The sequence below is a fragment of the Naumovozyma dairenensis genome, chromosome 9 (assembly GCF_000227115.2).
Source record: "Naumovozyma dairenensis CBS 421 chromosome 9, complete genome".
NCBI classification, from domain to species: Eukaryota; Fungi; Ascomycota; class Saccharomycetes; order Saccharomycetales; family Saccharomycetaceae; genus Naumovozyma; species Naumovozyma dairenensis.
This window is the reverse complement of record NC_016487.1, coordinates 89,374-105,519: the sequence shown is the minus strand read 5'-3', so window position 1 is coordinate 105,519 and position 16,146 is coordinate 89,374. Positions and strand designations below refer to the sequence as shown.

The 16,146-nt window shown below is 34.6% G+C and overlaps 8 protein-coding genes across 8 annotated transcripts; 5 read left to right on the top strand and 3 right to left on the bottom strand.

Annotated features, from left to right (window-relative positions):
* Positions 1 to 45: 45 nt before the first annotated feature.
* Positions 46 to 684, top strand: NDAI0I00510 (uncharacterized protein; the record flags this gene model as incomplete). Its single annotated transcript, XM_003671815.1, has 1 exon — positions 46 to 684. The coding sequence occupies one exon, from the start codon at positions 46 to 48 to the stop codon at positions 682 to 684; it is 639 nt and encodes a 212-aa protein (XP_003671863.1).
* Positions 685 to 2,851: 2,167 nt separating this feature from the next.
* On the top strand, positions 2,852 to 4,102 carry NDAI0I00500 (uncharacterized protein; the record flags this gene model as incomplete). Its single annotated transcript, XM_003671814.1, has 1 exon — positions 2,852 to 4,102. The coding sequence occupies one exon, from the start codon at positions 2,852 to 2,854 to the stop codon at positions 4,100 to 4,102; it is 1,251 nt and encodes a 416-aa protein (XP_003671862.1).
* A 649-nt stretch (positions 4,103 to 4,751) lies between these two features.
* On the top strand, positions 4,752 to 6,647 carry RSC6 (Rsc6p; the record flags this gene model as incomplete). Its single annotated transcript, XM_003671813.1, has 1 exon — positions 4,752 to 6,647. One exon carries the CDS (start codon positions 4,752 to 4,754, stop codon positions 6,645 to 6,647), a length of 1,896 nt encoding a protein of 631 aa, XP_003671861.1.
* Positions 6,648 to 7,043: 396 nt separating this feature from the next.
* THR4 (threonine synthase THR4) lies at positions 7,044 to 8,594 on the top strand (the record flags this gene model as incomplete). Its single annotated transcript, XM_003671812.1, has 1 exon — positions 7,044 to 8,594. The coding sequence occupies one exon, from the start codon at positions 7,044 to 7,046 to the stop codon at positions 8,592 to 8,594; it is 1,551 nt and encodes a 516-aa protein (XP_003671860.1).
* A 239-nt stretch (positions 8,595 to 8,833) lies between these two features.
* On the bottom strand, positions 8,834 to 10,444 carry CTR86 (Ctr86p; the record flags this gene model as incomplete). Its single annotated transcript, XM_003671811.1, has 1 exon — positions 8,834 to 10,444. One exon carries the CDS (start codon positions 10,442 to 10,444, stop codon positions 8,834 to 8,836), a length of 1,611 nt encoding a protein of 536 aa, XP_003671859.1.
* Positions 10,445 to 10,957: 513 nt separating this feature from the next.
* On the bottom strand, positions 10,958 to 13,711 carry PWP2 (snoRNA-binding rRNA-processing protein PWP2; the record flags this gene model as incomplete). Its single annotated transcript, XM_003671810.1, has 1 exon — positions 10,958 to 13,711. The coding sequence occupies one exon, from the start codon at positions 13,709 to 13,711 to the stop codon at positions 10,958 to 10,960; it is 2,754 nt and encodes a 917-aa protein (XP_003671858.1).
* A 586-nt stretch (positions 13,712 to 14,297) lies between these two features.
* YIH1 (Yih1p) lies at positions 14,298 to 15,134 on the bottom strand (the record flags this gene model as incomplete). The annotated part of the gene is made up of 1 exon (XM_003671809.1): positions 14,298 to 15,134. One exon carries the CDS (start codon positions 15,132 to 15,134, stop codon positions 14,298 to 14,300), a length of 837 nt encoding a protein of 278 aa, XP_003671857.1.
* A 349-nt stretch (positions 15,135 to 15,483) lies between these two features.
* On the top strand, positions 15,484 to 15,870 carry TAH1 (Tah1p; the record flags this gene model as incomplete). The annotated part of the gene is made up of 1 exon (XM_003671808.1): positions 15,484 to 15,870. The coding sequence occupies one exon, from the start codon at positions 15,484 to 15,486 to the stop codon at positions 15,868 to 15,870; it is 387 nt and encodes a 128-aa protein (XP_003671856.1).
* Positions 15,871 to 16,146: the final 276 nt, after the last annotated feature.

Genomic DNA, 16,146 nt, shown 5'->3' with positions numbered 1-16,146 from the left:
GGGAAGAAGAGCAAATAACCACAGACATATAACTAGGAATAAAAAATGAATATTTGGATTGCAGCAAGCGACGGGAAGACAGGCATAGTGAGACAAATCCTAACCACTCCAAACACGACATTTACAGCAAACAGTAAAGATCCTAATGGGTATACGCCCATCCATGCCGCTGCTGCGTATGGCCACATTGATCTTTTAAGATCTTTATGTAGTGAGTTCGGTGGTGATATTAATATTAGAGATAATGATGGTGATACGCCTTTACATCATTGTGAAGATTATGCCACTGGTAAGGTCATTGTTGAGGAATTAGGCGGTAATTTTACGCTTACGAATAACGAAGGGAAGACTCCCTTGGAAGTAGTAGAAGAAGATGGTGAATCGACTGAATTGATTCAATATTTGAAAGAAAAATCTGGGATCTCTGTAGAGAATGATAGTTTGGGATTGAATGAAGAAGAATTGAAACAGTTTAAAGAAAATATACGTTACACTTTGGAAAATGATCCTGATGCTGTGAGTAATAATGATCCAGAATCATTGGCAAGAAGACAAAGACTGGAACAAATTATTCAAGGTGACAATGCTGAACAAGAATTGGAAAATTATATTAGAGATCTGGTAAGATCTCAGCTTTTGAATGGTCAATCTGAAGACGACCAAGATTCCAAACGTCGTAGGTAGAAATTTAATTATAAAAAGGATAAGCAGCACATGAGGGATTTAATACATCCATGATAACCGTCAATATACCACTCATTGAATACAAGGTAAAATATTGAACATCACTGAAATTTTGTTTTTGATAAAGATAGAGAAACTGATATAACGCAATCTTATTTCGATTGGATAACAATTAAAAGAGATATACGAAGTATACTTTTATAGATGTAGTTTTTTCCAAAACCCATTTAAAAATGCTTTATTTAGTTCAGATTTTGTTACTGTATTGTCCAATATATTGAATATATTGGACATTAGAATACGTTACAAAACAAAGTCCTAAGACACGATGGTTCTAGTATTTTTGATATATTGTACTTAACCTCATTTTTCCTCATTATTTTAAATTAGTGATATATACTTCATACTTTTAAATGATTTTAAAAAAGTAATTCATTGGAATATATGCTTCCTTCGTGGTTAAAACAAGCTCTATTCTCCCTACTTCAGTCTAGCTGAAGCCCTTTAATAATTAAAAGTAGGCTTTCCAATGCAGTTTGTCATCAATACTACTACACAAGTACAACTGTTTTTTACTTATCATATATTCTTGTACGATAGTGTACGAAACTTTAGGAGCCTACCGATATTGGAATGGTCTATGCACCATCCCCTTATTGTTTTCTATTGTTCGTCTCTATTTTACAAAATAAAAACCCAATTTGAAACCTTTTTCATACCCAATATGGGCAATAATCCACGCCTGGGGTAAGAAACATATTTACAAAGGCTCAGTTTGACAAAAGTGTACCTTCATCAGTTGTCGCTCAGCTATCACCATTATCGGGTTATACGGTGTACACTATGACATTGTTTCCTTTAAACAAGAAATTCTACACTAGTTTTACCTGACTGGTATATCGTAATTGGTCCGTACTTGTTGTCATCATTTTACTTTACCGCCAAGCAATAATTAAAGGAATACGGTGGACTAAAATACAGTTGAAATTACAGTAAGGAAAGGAGGTACTCCCCAAGTATAAAAGAAAGATAAAACTTTGAAAACAACAAAACACTACTGGTGTAATTGCTACCCACCATTTGGAATACTGTTGAGTAATCTCAAATGACATAAATACTAATTTAAGCTACCAACCGGACGGAATTTTGAAGGGGATAGAGATAGAGATAGAGATACGATGCTAGATGCATTTCCCGAATAGAAGACACCACGAAATTCAGAATATAACAATCAGAAACAATTATTTAACTTGATAAATTTAATAGATTGGAATCTTAATAATTAGTTGATAGGCTATATATTATACAGTTAGTTCTATTAAATTTATCAAGTTGAACAGCTTTTTTTGTTTAGGCCGCGATTCACGACACTTGTTCTTAAATAAAGAGCCTGAATAACATAATATAGGTACCGTAAAACTTCTCTAATAGGGACAATATATTAAGATTTATATCATCTAACATATCAATGGTATAACAACTCCCCCGTCCCTGTAAAAAATCTTAAACACTACAGTTCAATAGTCTTTATCTAAAATATCTAGCGATGTGTATATAATGTATGCAATTGCTCTGTGTAATATTAGAATTTGTCCTAGAATAGGGACGATGAATGTCGATATATAATATCAAGCAGAATTTTTACAAATTGTGGACTATCATATACATATATATATATCCTATGATAGCCGGCGCCTCCACATTCATGCGAACTGCCAGTAGTTATTACTAAGTTAAAATTAGAGAAATACAAAAACATTTCCCATGTTACACATAAAGGTCAATACACTTATTTATGTAAGAATAAAACTCTTTCACATTAAAGATCATAAAAATCGAATAAAGAACAAATATATTCTTCACAGTTCCTTCTCTTCCAGTATATATATAATCTAGTTTATACCTATAACAATTTCTAAGAATTCCGTCCCGGGTAACCGAACAAATCTGCGAAAATATCCCGTCAACGGGTCCGTGACATAAAGAAACAATGAACAAACATGGAATTCTAGTTCTGCTTCCTACGAAATATCATAATAAGAGTGTGGGATACTACGTACGCTTAAATACCAGACACTTCCCAACACACAATTGATTAAGCACTTGGAAAGATAATCACAGTTTTCTAAATTCACCCAATTGAATCAATTCACCATCCCCTTATAACATGTCCACTTCACTATGGGGTACCTTTATGGGCCAGATGGCAAGCGTCAACGAATTGAATGCCAAATACAACGCCCTTACTTATGAAGAACAAAAAGCCATGACATTCTTCCAAAGACTAACGGCCTATAATTGGACTTTCGAACTATTTGCTCTAGGTGCTCTATTCTTAGTCGTTTGTTCCTACCTAATCGGATCATCTCTTAACACTTCTCGTGCCAAGAATCTTTTCAACCCATTAGTGCAATACTTAAAAGATGATTTGAACTTCACTCGTGTCGGATTCACTACTGCTTCCAAGAAGGCTCAAACATTCGTCTCCCAACATTCCAATACTTGGTTCACCACTTTTGCCACCGGTCGTTCCGCAATCGAAAGCATTACTGTTAGAGGCCACTTAATATCACGTAACAATCCAACCGCCGTATTTATGGAATTCCTCATCAATTTACTTTTCCCCGCCTTATCCACTGAAACCGCATCTGAATATGCAGAAATCATCATCAAACCAAACGGTGTCCACGTTGCAAATGAAACAAGTAACGTCAACTCGAACGCTGCTACTTTAGTGGATACAAATTTCAAATTCATTAGTTCAATAGTTAATAAGACATTCATGAATGAATCTCGTGATAAGAATTATTTCTTATCAGTGACTCATATCGCTGAGAATGATTCATTGGCAAAGGAATACGTATACATGGGTGAATTTAATCAATTGAATAGATTCATGATGGAATACTCCAAGGGAAAAGGTGAGATTTTGAATAAACTTTTGAAGAAGTCTGTAGGGTTTTTGCAATTTATTAGTTTTACAGATTTGCCCTCAGTTAGACCAATGGATGAAGATGAATGGGCTAAGAGTTTGGTGCCTCATGTGGTTATTCGTACTAATTTTGTTTCTTCGAAGAAAGATGTAGAGATTTTGAAAGAATTGATTTCTTGTGTTGTGGAAATTATTGATAATTACACTAAGGGGTTGGTTACTAAGGGTACTGTTGCCGGCACTGCTGATGTAATTGTCACTAATGAAATCTTGAAGAAGACGAAGAATTTACGTGCTCAAGAATTAGCTAAGATTGTTAAAGAAATGAAAATGATTGAAATGGAAGAACAAAAGGAAAAAAGACAAGAAGAAGAAAGAGAAAGAAGACGTCAATTAAAGAAATCAGGTGAACAAGAAAAGATTGATAAGAAAATGAAAGAAAAACGTGAAAGACGTCAAAAGAATAAACAAAGAACAAGAATGTAAGCAGGGAAGAAAATTCCACACCTTTTTCCTTTTCAATTTTGTACTACTGTATTCTATTTGTTCAAAATATGCTATTTACAAATATCTGTACTCTTGAGCGGTTCGTTCCTTGTAGCCCTACTGACAATATATACATTTACTATTTAGTTCATTATACTTCTCCACAAATTCTGTACGTAGGTTGCAAATGGTAAAAAACTAACGCTATGATAACTTTCAACAAATTGCTTAATTGTCGCCTTGACAACGGAACGAAACAAATCTTACCAGAAAAATATATACTACTTCTTTTATATATATGTTCTATATCCAGTTCCAATAACCGAACGTTTATACAACACAGAGAGTACCCGACCATTAATTGGTCTTTATTGTGTCGTCTTGATTTGCGTCACGTGGTGGTTTAAACTCTCTTCTGCCACAGGGAACTGTAGTAACCCACGGGTCAGTCCACGGATAGTTTCACGCTTCTTAGATTCTTTTGGAAAATTTGACTATTTGGAAAATTACAATAATACATGAAGTTTCCAATTGGTAAACACAATACATCGAAGAATAAGAAAGTGAATCGGGTCTTGAAGGGTACCAGAATAAGAAACTCAAGATATAGTTATCGTATTTTAGAGAGCACCCTGCAAATAATCATAGCATGTCGAGGGCAACTAGTATTAAACCAGCTACACCTAGAGGATCAATACCTGCGAACGTTTCTGCTACCCAGGCAACAACTAATGCCCTACGTAGAGGCAATAAGCCTGTATCAGGAGGAGCAGGAGCAGGAGCAGGAGTAGCAACAGCAACAGCTTCTAATGCGGTGCCAATGCAACCCACAAACCCTGTGCAAACTGCTCACCCAACTGACACGTACATTCCTATGTATTTAAAGAATTTAGTTCCCGAATTGAACTCTTACGAACAATTATTGGAAGCTGAGAAGAAACTGGATATTTACTTGGCGAAAAAGAAGATAGATCTATATCAAAATTTATCGCAATGGAATAATTCCGCTGCATCAAATGGTATTTTCAAATACCCTGATGCTAAAGCCATCCAATACTTGAGAGTGTTCATTTCAAATATTGCTGAAAATCAACCTTGGCAAGATCCAAATTTCAATACCACTAGTCCTGAAAGAGATGAAATGATTACAGCTGCAGCTATAACAAGTATCAATAATAATTCAAATACGAATAACAATCCTTCCTCTTTACAGACCAACAACTCTAATAGCATGAATAATAACAATAACGCTGCGGCATCAAATCCTAACGCACCTTCATGGACAATGAGAATAGAAGGAAGATTATTAAACGATCAGAACGCTCAAGATCCAAACAGAGCCAAGTTTAGTTCTTTCATTCAAGATATTGCCGTAGATTTTATAAAACCAGCACCAAAGGAAGAAGAAACTAACAAAGAAATAATATCCTCAGAAATTCAACAGCCACAACAGCAGCAAAATGATTTAGTAAATGGTACTGGTCTTTCTTTACCTTTACAAATGAATCAACAGCAACAATATCAGCCGCTAGTTCAACCACCAGCATCACAACCACCGCTACCACAACAACAAACCAAAACAGAAATCAAAGATATAGTAGAATGGCATTTCGATCCAAACAATCTCGTAGATTTCGATGGTTTAGATATTAAGAGAACGGGATCAGAAAACCTCACTTGTGTCATTACAATTCAACCAAGAGGTATCACTGGAGAAATTTTACAATACTCTCCACAATTAACTTCAATTATCGGTTTGGCAAGAGGTTCATTACATGAAGCCATTTATTCAATATATAAATATATTCTAATCAATGATTTGTTAGTTGATGATGATACAGTGGAATTAAAAAACAATGTAAATGCCAAACAACAGCAAAATACAAATGCGAATGTCAACACAAATAACAACAATAATAATAACACGAATGGTGAAAAGACAATTATCGAATTAGATGATCTGTTATCTACATTAATTAATGATGAAATAAAACCCTCTACTATAAAATTAGGAGACTTACAACGTCTCGTTAGTCTTCACATATCTCCTATCCCTCCTATTAAGATAGATTATACTGTAAGAGTGGACAAGGCCTCCACCTACGGTGAATTAGTTTTTGATATTGAAGTACCCAACCCTTTTACTGAAGAAACCTCCAACAGCTCAAGTACAAGCTCGTCTAACTCTAACACCAGCGCGAACGTGGAAGCAGATCCTAGAAAGGAAATGGTTACTTTATTATCTGAATTAGATAAAACAGATCAGGAAATGAGACCAATATTCCAAGATTTCGATAAACAAATTACTACATTACAATTACAACTAAACGATACAGCTAACAAGTATAAATTTTACAAACAATTAGCTGAAGATCCTGTTCCTGTGTTGCAAGAATACATTGCTTCCTCGGCAAATGCTTTGAAAGTGTTGTCTGGTGATGAAGGTTTCAATGAAGATTCTGTGAGAAGAGCTCAATTTTATAAGGATAACGAGGCTATGCTTTATGAGAATTTGAGTATTCTTTTGGCTAATGGTAGAATGTGAGACATGTAGAGTATATATAGCGAATAATACGTATCAATATTAATCATAGACTACGTAGTCGATTCTCTAACGACAGTAAAGATGACAGTAAATGGCGACAGAAAGTGTGACGCTGTTTTTTGCTATACCGTACAACGAGATAATGCATGACTCGCTTATTTTTTTCAGCGGAATTTTTCTTTTTCACTCATACACAATTTATGCGTGTCAATGACAATAATACCAATTGTGAAAGATTTACTTGCAATTTATATTCAATATATATGAATCATTGAATGTTTCAATTTATTTTGAATCATTTTTGATTTTGATGATATATCCTTTTCGCTATCGAATAGTTTCATTTTTTCTGTTTATCCAATATACCTCGACAAAATACACTATATTATAACCGAAATGGCTACTACATCTCAAGTTTACAGATCTACTAGATCATCAGATAAAGAAACCAAAACTTTTGAAGAAGTTGTCATTCAAGGTCTAGCCAAAGATGGTGGTTTATTCATCCCACCAACTATTCCACAAGTTTCTCAAGAAACCTTATTTTCTAAATGGTCTAAGCTATCTTTCCAAGAATTAGCTTTTGAAATTATGCGTCTTTACATCGATTCCAATGAAATCCCAGATGCTGATTTGAAACAATTAATCAACAGATCATACTCCACTTTCCGCTCCACTGAAGTCACTCCATTAGTGAAAAACGTCACCGGTAACAATGAAAACTTACACATCTTAGAATTATTCCATGGTCCAACTTACGCCTTCAAAGATGTCGCATTACAATTCGTCGGTAATCTTTTCGAATATTTCTTACAAAGGACTAATGCATCATTACCAGAATCTGAAAAGAAACAAATAACAGTCGTCGGTGCAACTTCTGGTGATACCGGTTCCGCCGCTATCTACGGTCTAAGAGGTAAGAAAGATGTTTCTGTCTTCATCCTATACCCAACTGGTAGAATCTCTCCAATTCAAGAAGAACAAATGACTACTGTTCCTGATAAAAATGTTCAAACACTATCCGTCAAGGGTACTTTTGATAATTGTCAAGATATCGTCAAGGCTATCTTTGCTGATAAGGATTTCAATAAAAGACATAACGTCGGTGCTGTCAACTCCATTAATTGGGCTAGAATTTTGGCTCAAATGACTTACTATTTCTATTCATATTTCAAAGCCATTGAAGGTAAGGATCAATCCGCTGTGAAGGTTAAATTCGTCGTGCCAAGTGGTAATTTTGGTGATATTTTGGCTGGTTATTTTGCTAAGAAAATGGGGTTACCTGTGGAAAAATTAGTCATTGCCACTAACGAAAATGATATCTTAGATAGATTCTTGAAATCTGGTGACTACGAAAGATCCGATGAAGTCGCTGCCACTTTATCTCCTGCTATGGATATCTTGATTTCATCCAATTTCGAAAGATTACTTTGGTACCTAGCTCGTGAAAATTTAGCTGGAAACGATGATTTGAAAGCAGGTGAAATTGTCAACGGTTGGTTTCATGAATTGAAATCCAATGGTAAATTCCAAGTTGGTCAAGCTGTCATTGATGGTGCTTTGAAAGATTTCGCTTCTGAAAGAGTCTCCGATGAAGAAACTGCTGCTACTATCAAGAAGATATATGAAGAATCAGTTAACCCTAAGAAATACGTCTTAGATCCACATACTGCTGTTGGTGTTTGTGCTAGTAAAAGATTAATTGCCGCTGATAACAATGCGTCTATAAATTACATCTCATTATCTACTGCTCATCCAGCTAAATTTGCTGAAGCTGTCAACAATGCCTTATCTTCTTTCGAAGGTTACTCTTTCGAAAAGGATGTTTTACCTGAAGAATTGAAGAAGTTGTCAACTTTACCAAAGAAATTGAAATTCATTGAGAAAGCTGACATCGAATTAGTCAAGGCTGCTATTGATGAAGAACTAGCTAAAATGGATTTATAAATGAGAATAACACAACGACAACAGCAGCAAACTGCGCCTAATGCCATCATAATATAAAGCTAAACATACCAAAGTATTCCATACAATGGAAATCACAAAAAGAATTCCAAGCATAATTCAACTTGAAACGAAATTAAATCAATTAATTATATACATATATAAGAAAATTTGTACTTACAGTCTATAATATAGATACAATAACTCTCAAAATCAATGGAAAAAGATATAAAACACATACCTCACCTTCTCTCAGTACGATTTTCTGTGGGAGCTAAACCAATAGCACCACTTTTATCAAATTTAACTTCATAACCTGCCTCTGTTAATGTTTCATCTTGGACAGCCTTTTGAGCTTCTAATTTGGCAACAAATTCTTGGTTCTTTTCATTTCCTTCTAATAAAAACCTGATACAAACAATACTTCTTTCCTTAATAAACGGATCATTATCGTCAATAACACAGTTCGAAAGAACTAACTCCAATCCATGAAGTTCCCTGATCTTTTCTTGAATTTCAAATTTATTATGAGTTAACATACTCATTATTTCAATAATTAATAATTTACATTCAGGAAAGTTTGTTGATTTGACTTTGTAATTATCATAATCCACTCTTCTCCTTATTAATGACGTATCAGAAACTTTTTCTCCCATACCATTCGTAGTCTTAATGTCCGTTGTATTAGTCTTTTTGTCTTTGAAAAAATTCACTCTAATTAATTCCTTTTGGAGAAGTCCTAATAATGAAATCAGTTCTTCTAACCCTTTATAAAATAAAATGAATTTTTGAACATGCTCATATTTGGTTAACGAACATATAATATCTAATGATATGTTTAATTTACTATGCAAAAAATCTGCCTCTGTTTCATTATCTTCATGCTCTTTAAAGTATTCGCTCACTTCATTAGAAGTCTCTTGAAATATACGGAATACCCATGTCATGATGGCTGTTAATTCAAATTTATCCCATTTGTCACTACTTGTTATTGTCAATTGCATCAACTTCAGAATGTTTAAAAATTTAGCACGATCCCTTTTCTCAATATTCTCAAAGTAGGGAGCAAATGATTCATTAGATGCGATATTCTTGAAGAATTTTAATAATATTGTATCCAACGTAGTTTCGTAATATTCTCCTTTTTGATCTTCGTGAACATTTTCAATATGATTGAAAATCTTCGTATGCTTACGAATAAGCGTCTCTACCAAATAATCATAAAATATTAAATCCTTGTCATCATGTCTAAAGAAATAATATAGAAAATCATCGTTTTTTGTCATATTTAAAAGGTATAACATATAAGGAAATAAAATATCATCAGTCATATTAGAATGATTTATTGGGTATTCCAGAAATTCCATTAAGCAATCTAGCGAAGACTTATCGAATATCACAGCATTTTTAGTAACGTTATGAAGGAAACCTAAAGCTGTAACATAGATCGAAGTTTCCATTTCATCATAGGTGGAAGCATGTGGGATAACCTTCAAGAACGTTCGAACGGTTAGATTTTGTAGCAATAACTCTTGAGGAATATCTTGATTACTTGCGGACAAATTTCTCATTAGCAGTAGTATGCCTCTGACAGTTCTTAAGTACCAAAATTTCACTTCTTCGCTCTGCTTATCAAGTACAACATCTATTCTGGCATCTTGTAAAGCATCCTTTAACTCTGTCCAAATTTCTTTCGAATTCGCTAGAGACTCTCTGTATTTGTCATCATGAGATGAGTCGATAACGATTGGATTTAATTCAGCAAGATTTTTTTGATACGTCTCTATAACTTGTGGACAGTCAAACAGTAATAGTTTGATATTTCTAATGGTAGCAGTCTCCTTATCAATCATCCTGCTATGTTGAATGAGTTGATGTTTTTCTTTCTTCTTTTTGTTCTGGAGTTAGCAATTGGCAAAAATCTTGGAGCTTCTTTAATAGCGCCTTGAAATTCCTTATATTACTTCATATAAGAAAAGTTTATCTAAACACACCCACCTCTCCATAAAAGTAAATTTGAAAAAGAATACATCTATGCCAATGACGATACTTCTTATAGATACCCAAGTTCGCTCTAAAAGAGGTTCTAACAATCCTTGACTACCAGGCTCGATCGCCCAAAAATAATAATGTTTTTTTGCTACAATATTTGGATGTAAAATGAGTAAGTTCGATTTGTCTTCTTGTGAACAAGAGAACTCTAAGGAACTGTCACTTAAAGCAGGCCCTCACTCTAAAAATAAGAGATATCTCGATAATGCTTACAAAACACTTTTAAATGGGGTCTTTATAATGTATATATGCATATGCAATAGGTATATTTATACAAACGTTTGCTTGAGATATGCAATCCAAGTTCATAGAAGTTATATCATATCTTCATCGTCATCTGATTCTTCATCGCCTCCAACTTCTAATGGTATATTAGTTTTCTTTTCTGTAAATCCAATCCATCCTTCAGCATCCTCATCGTCATTTTCACTCTCTAACAAATTTTCCTTTTGATCACTCTCACTTTCATCATTATCAATTCCCGTCGTTATCTCTAGCTCTTCGTTGTTAATATCTTTACCATCTGTACTGGTTAAGAAACTATATGAATATTTGTTATTTGTCGATGTTGTTACTACTTCTTTGGCAATTCTACCAATAAACCTTTGTACTGATCTTATTGCTGTTGAAAATAAATGTTTATGATTATTCATGTATGCACCATGGGCTGACAATAAAGACTTTATCCATAGTAAATTGAATTCAATATGTTGAGACTCCATTGAAAAATCACCAATAAATTTCAAAATAGCTGGCAAATAAATAACAGGAAGGTTTGTACAAACTAACGGCAATTCAGAAATTGGAATTTCTTCATATACTTTATTTATCAAATATTTTTCATTTAATCTGAATGCCATTACAATAGCATTCAAATACTCCTTTTCTTTCAGACATTCAAGTGTACTTTCAGGTGTAATATCCATATCTAAATCAACTGGATCAAATGCTAGTACTTCATCAACTGAATATAGTAGTAAACCTTCTGTGGAAGCTGCTGCAAATGCATTTGCTGTTGGAGAAAATTGAACTGATGTGACTCTGACTTCTGGTTTCAGTTTTCTTGTGGATTGATCACCACCTGACCTGGAACCAGGTAACGTGCTATCTATACGATCTTCTAGATCTGAATTTTCTGCATCATCATCAATTAAATCCAGAGAACCAGCTTCAGTCATCTTATTACTGTTTAAAAATTCTAAAGTACCATCCAATGTCATATTTTTGGAAACGATGAATCTTTTTAACAAAACTTCATTTGGTACATCATAAAGACAAATGGAATTATTATTACCACCTGCAATAATAGCTAACCCGTCAAAACTGTAATGAATTGATGTAAAACATTTTGATCTTTCTGAATTCTTGGAAGTAAATCTATCTTCAGTATGTCTACCAGAAATAATATCCCTTCTACAATCAATATTACCTACTTGATTTCCTGATTCAATATCAATCATAGATATTTGTCCCTTTAAAGTTGACACAGCAATTTGTTTACCATCTGGTCTTACAGAAAGTGCCAAAACGTCAGAATATACTTCAAATGGTTCCACTTGTTGAGATCTACCAAATATAGACCAAATTCTAACTGTTTTATCCCAAGATGCAGACGCTAGTACACTATTCTCCTGACTGAAAGAAAGGCATGAAACAGGACCTTCATGACCGGATAAAGTATCTAATAATTGACCTGTTTGTACAGACCAAACATGAATGTCGAAACTATCTATTGAACCAGCACAAACCACTTCTCCTGATGGGTCAACAGCAAGACAATTGAATTGGATCCTTTCTGCAGCAGTAAAAGTTCTAAAATTACGATATCTAATCAAATCCCATGCTCTTACAGTCCCATCCAATGAGGAAGAAAATAGGACTTGACCCTTTTTGGCAAATTGTACTTGGGTAACTGAAGATGTATGTTCCGTGAATGTGGCTAAACAGAACCCGGAAACAACATCCCAAACTTTAATCTTCCCATCATCAGCTGCTGTTACCACACGAGATCCGTCTGGAGAGTATGTCAAACTATTTGTGGAATCAAAATGACCCTGTTGTTTTAAGATGTATGATTCTGATTGCCATTCATATACTAATAATTGACCTAATTTACTGGATCCAAATGCTAACCATTCACCAGTAGAGTTAACAGTGACGGTATTGACAGGATTTTGACCCATTGATAATTGTTGAAGCAAAGTAAAACTTGGCATTTCATAAAGACGGAATTCACCATTAGTGAACCCAACTATCAAAATGGAAGATTTATGATGGAATGTGACACATTTAACTTTAGCTTGATTTGCAAAAAAGAAATTCTTGTTAGTAATTCTCCAATGGTATTTGGAAATATCTACTTCGTCTTCGTTCAATTCGGCCTCTTCTATATCTTCTTGTCTAGGTGTGAATTCCCATGTAAATAATGCACCATCTTTACCCACTGTATATATCTTTTCTTGATCATCACTGAAGAATGCACCCATAACATAATCTCTATGACCAGCGAATGTCATAGATGCCAAATCCTTTTCATCAGAGTTAATGGACCATAATCTTGCAGTCAAATCCTTCGAAGTGGAAATGATAAATCTTGAATCTTGAGACCATGTTAATGAAAGGATATCTTGGAAATGGCCCGCATGAACTCTATAACGAACGAATGGTGCAAATTGTCTATCTTGTGTGGCACTTGGAGTTTTCCAAATTTGAATGAATCTCCCAGTGGCTAATGCGAATAATTCACCATTGGGACTGAATTTCACTTGGTAACATCTTTCTCTGAAGTTGAAATGATGTAATACTGTTTTTGTTTTGAAATTGGTTAAGATGGCACGACCATCTTCATCTACTGATAATAATAATGTTGCTTGTTTGTTTAGATCGAATGTTGCAATATTTTTCCTATGTTCGTATTCGAATGTGAACGATTGGTTGTTTATTAGATCGAAGACTGAGATTCTGTTACCCACTGGAGATAAAAGTTTAGTTCCATCATTGGAAAATATGATGTTCCCTTGTCTATACACGGTACCCAATAAGTTGGAGAACTTGAAATCTGATTTCATCACGTCCAGTACGGGGGTTTGTTCTTAGCAATCTGGTATAGTTATAAACAGGCAACTGCTGTGGAATCCTGCCTCTCTTGTGATGTTGAAGTAAACTTGTAGTTCTAATATAATAATTTTTCAAGGTCTTTTTGAGCTCATCGCTTATTTTGCAAAATTTTTCAAATTTCAAAATTTCAAATTTCAGAAAAAAAAGTTGAAATTGAAATTTGAAGGCGTCAACAGCGATAATTATTTTGAGACGTTTCTACATAGATGGGAAACGATTGTGACGCTAAATCAAAACCGGTGCTCCGATGATATAATCTGCTAAAGTAGATATATATATTCTACATTAAATGGTTCCCCAACTAGTCTGTTATATTAGGAAGGTCAAGGTTAGACTTTGTTTGTTTTTGAAATCCTGAGTTTAGCGATTGCTACGGAACATATAGTATGCGTTTAGACGAGAACAGTCTAAAACTACGTAGATTATCAACTACATGAATAATAGAGTAAAAGAAAGTCTTCTTGTATCACATGATCACAATCTTATATATATATATATATAAAACGAGCGGGATTTTGCGAGTGCGGAGGGGACGGTCTATTTTTTGTTATTAGTCTCAAAGCCAGCTCGAATGACAGCTTCTCTGGCGGTAGAATTGATGTGCTTAAATCTACTTGGTCCGATATGAACTCCACCAAACCATCTCGCTACTACAACAATAACGTTCCAAACATCCATTATAGTAATCAAATGCAACATTCTCGAGCCTGCGGCAGTTTCTCCATCATCGTCTGAATCCTGATATATTATCTCGGTATTGTTATCATCATTCATGGATTTGATTCTCCAAGCACTCATTACGTGATTTGCTCTTTGTAACTTATGATCCATTTTCAATTGTTGTAATTTCATGAATGCATCATCTTCAGAATCCACTTTTGCAGCAAACGCTATGAATGTGGAGCCTCTATCTGTGATAGGGTCAGATGCTGTCCAACCTTCAAAAGGATCTGTTGGAATTGACGATTGTTCTGGTTGTGACGTGTCCTGTTGAATTCCGTTTGTTGTTGTTGGTTCATCTTCTATATATAAAATACCGTCTAGTTCTGTTAAAAAATCGAAGAGACATACTGAACCTGGATGATGTACAGAATCCAGTACTTCTTGGAACAGGAATTCTAAGTATTTCAAATCGTATAATTCAATATTTACGTTCGATGGGATATCTTTCTTGGAGATCGATATTTCTAATAGATGCGGCGGTTCTTTAGATGGATAATGGGTTGGAAATGAAATTTGTAAGGAGAAATATTCATGTTGTGGAACTTTTATTTGGATTAGACCGGATTCATCTATTCTTTTTGTCAGAAGATCAGGATAGATTGCTTCTATCGTGTCTAATTCCTCTATTAGGTCTTCATAATCTGTGGACATTAGGTTTGGATAGCTGTAGTAGTTAACTTTTCTTATTTGCTTGTCTAGATTAAAGTTAAACTACCTGTCATCCTTTCATATAGTTATACATACATCGCTACGTACAGTAACAATAACTTATATGTGTCAATTTTCTTGAATTTTTCACTTTTCCTCGAGAAGCGAAGTTAAACATGTCTTAGATTAATGTCGATTATATAACGAACTTACGTACGTACTTGAACTTACTTAAACCAACTTACAACTTTTTAAAATAAAGGAAACCAGTCATAATAGGCAAGTGTTAAAACGGTTTATCGATACGGAATACACTAACCCGGCGAAGAAATAACAAAGTACACAAGCAAGTATGTCCTTCAATGATTTGAAACAGGAAGGCAATACGTTTTTCCAAAAGGGAGACTATGCTCAAGCAAATGGATATTACGATCAATGTATCAAGTTGGAACCAACAAATCCAATTGGATACAGTAACAAAGCTATGTCCTTAATCAAACAGGGCAACCATGGATTAGCCGTCGAGACGTGTCAAGAAGGTTTAAAATACACCTCTTCTTCCACTAAAGAAGCCACCACCATCAAACGTAAATTGGAATATCGTCTCGAATTAGCCAAGAGAGCTTGTCATCAAGGACAAAAGCACTCTTCGTCTTCTTCGTCTTCTTCCTCTTCAACACCAGTTCCAATCACCATCAGCGAAGTGGACCAGTTGCCTGCACAATATGCCTCCTTATAAGAGCGAGAAACCGTGCACCACGCTTTGAAGGTGTCTTTAAGGGCGGAATCTTCCATACATTTAACCCCGTTACGGTGATAGCAACAAATTGTATGGTTAATATTAATAAGGAAACTGGGACCAACGAATGACTGCTGACGATAAGACATGGATCTACTGGTTGATTGCCTGATTTAACAAAGATATCTATACCAAGAGTAATTCGGCGTATCGAAAATTACCATTCTAGAAGCTTGCAAGATCTATAAATAAGATATTCGAGACGCATTGGCAAGA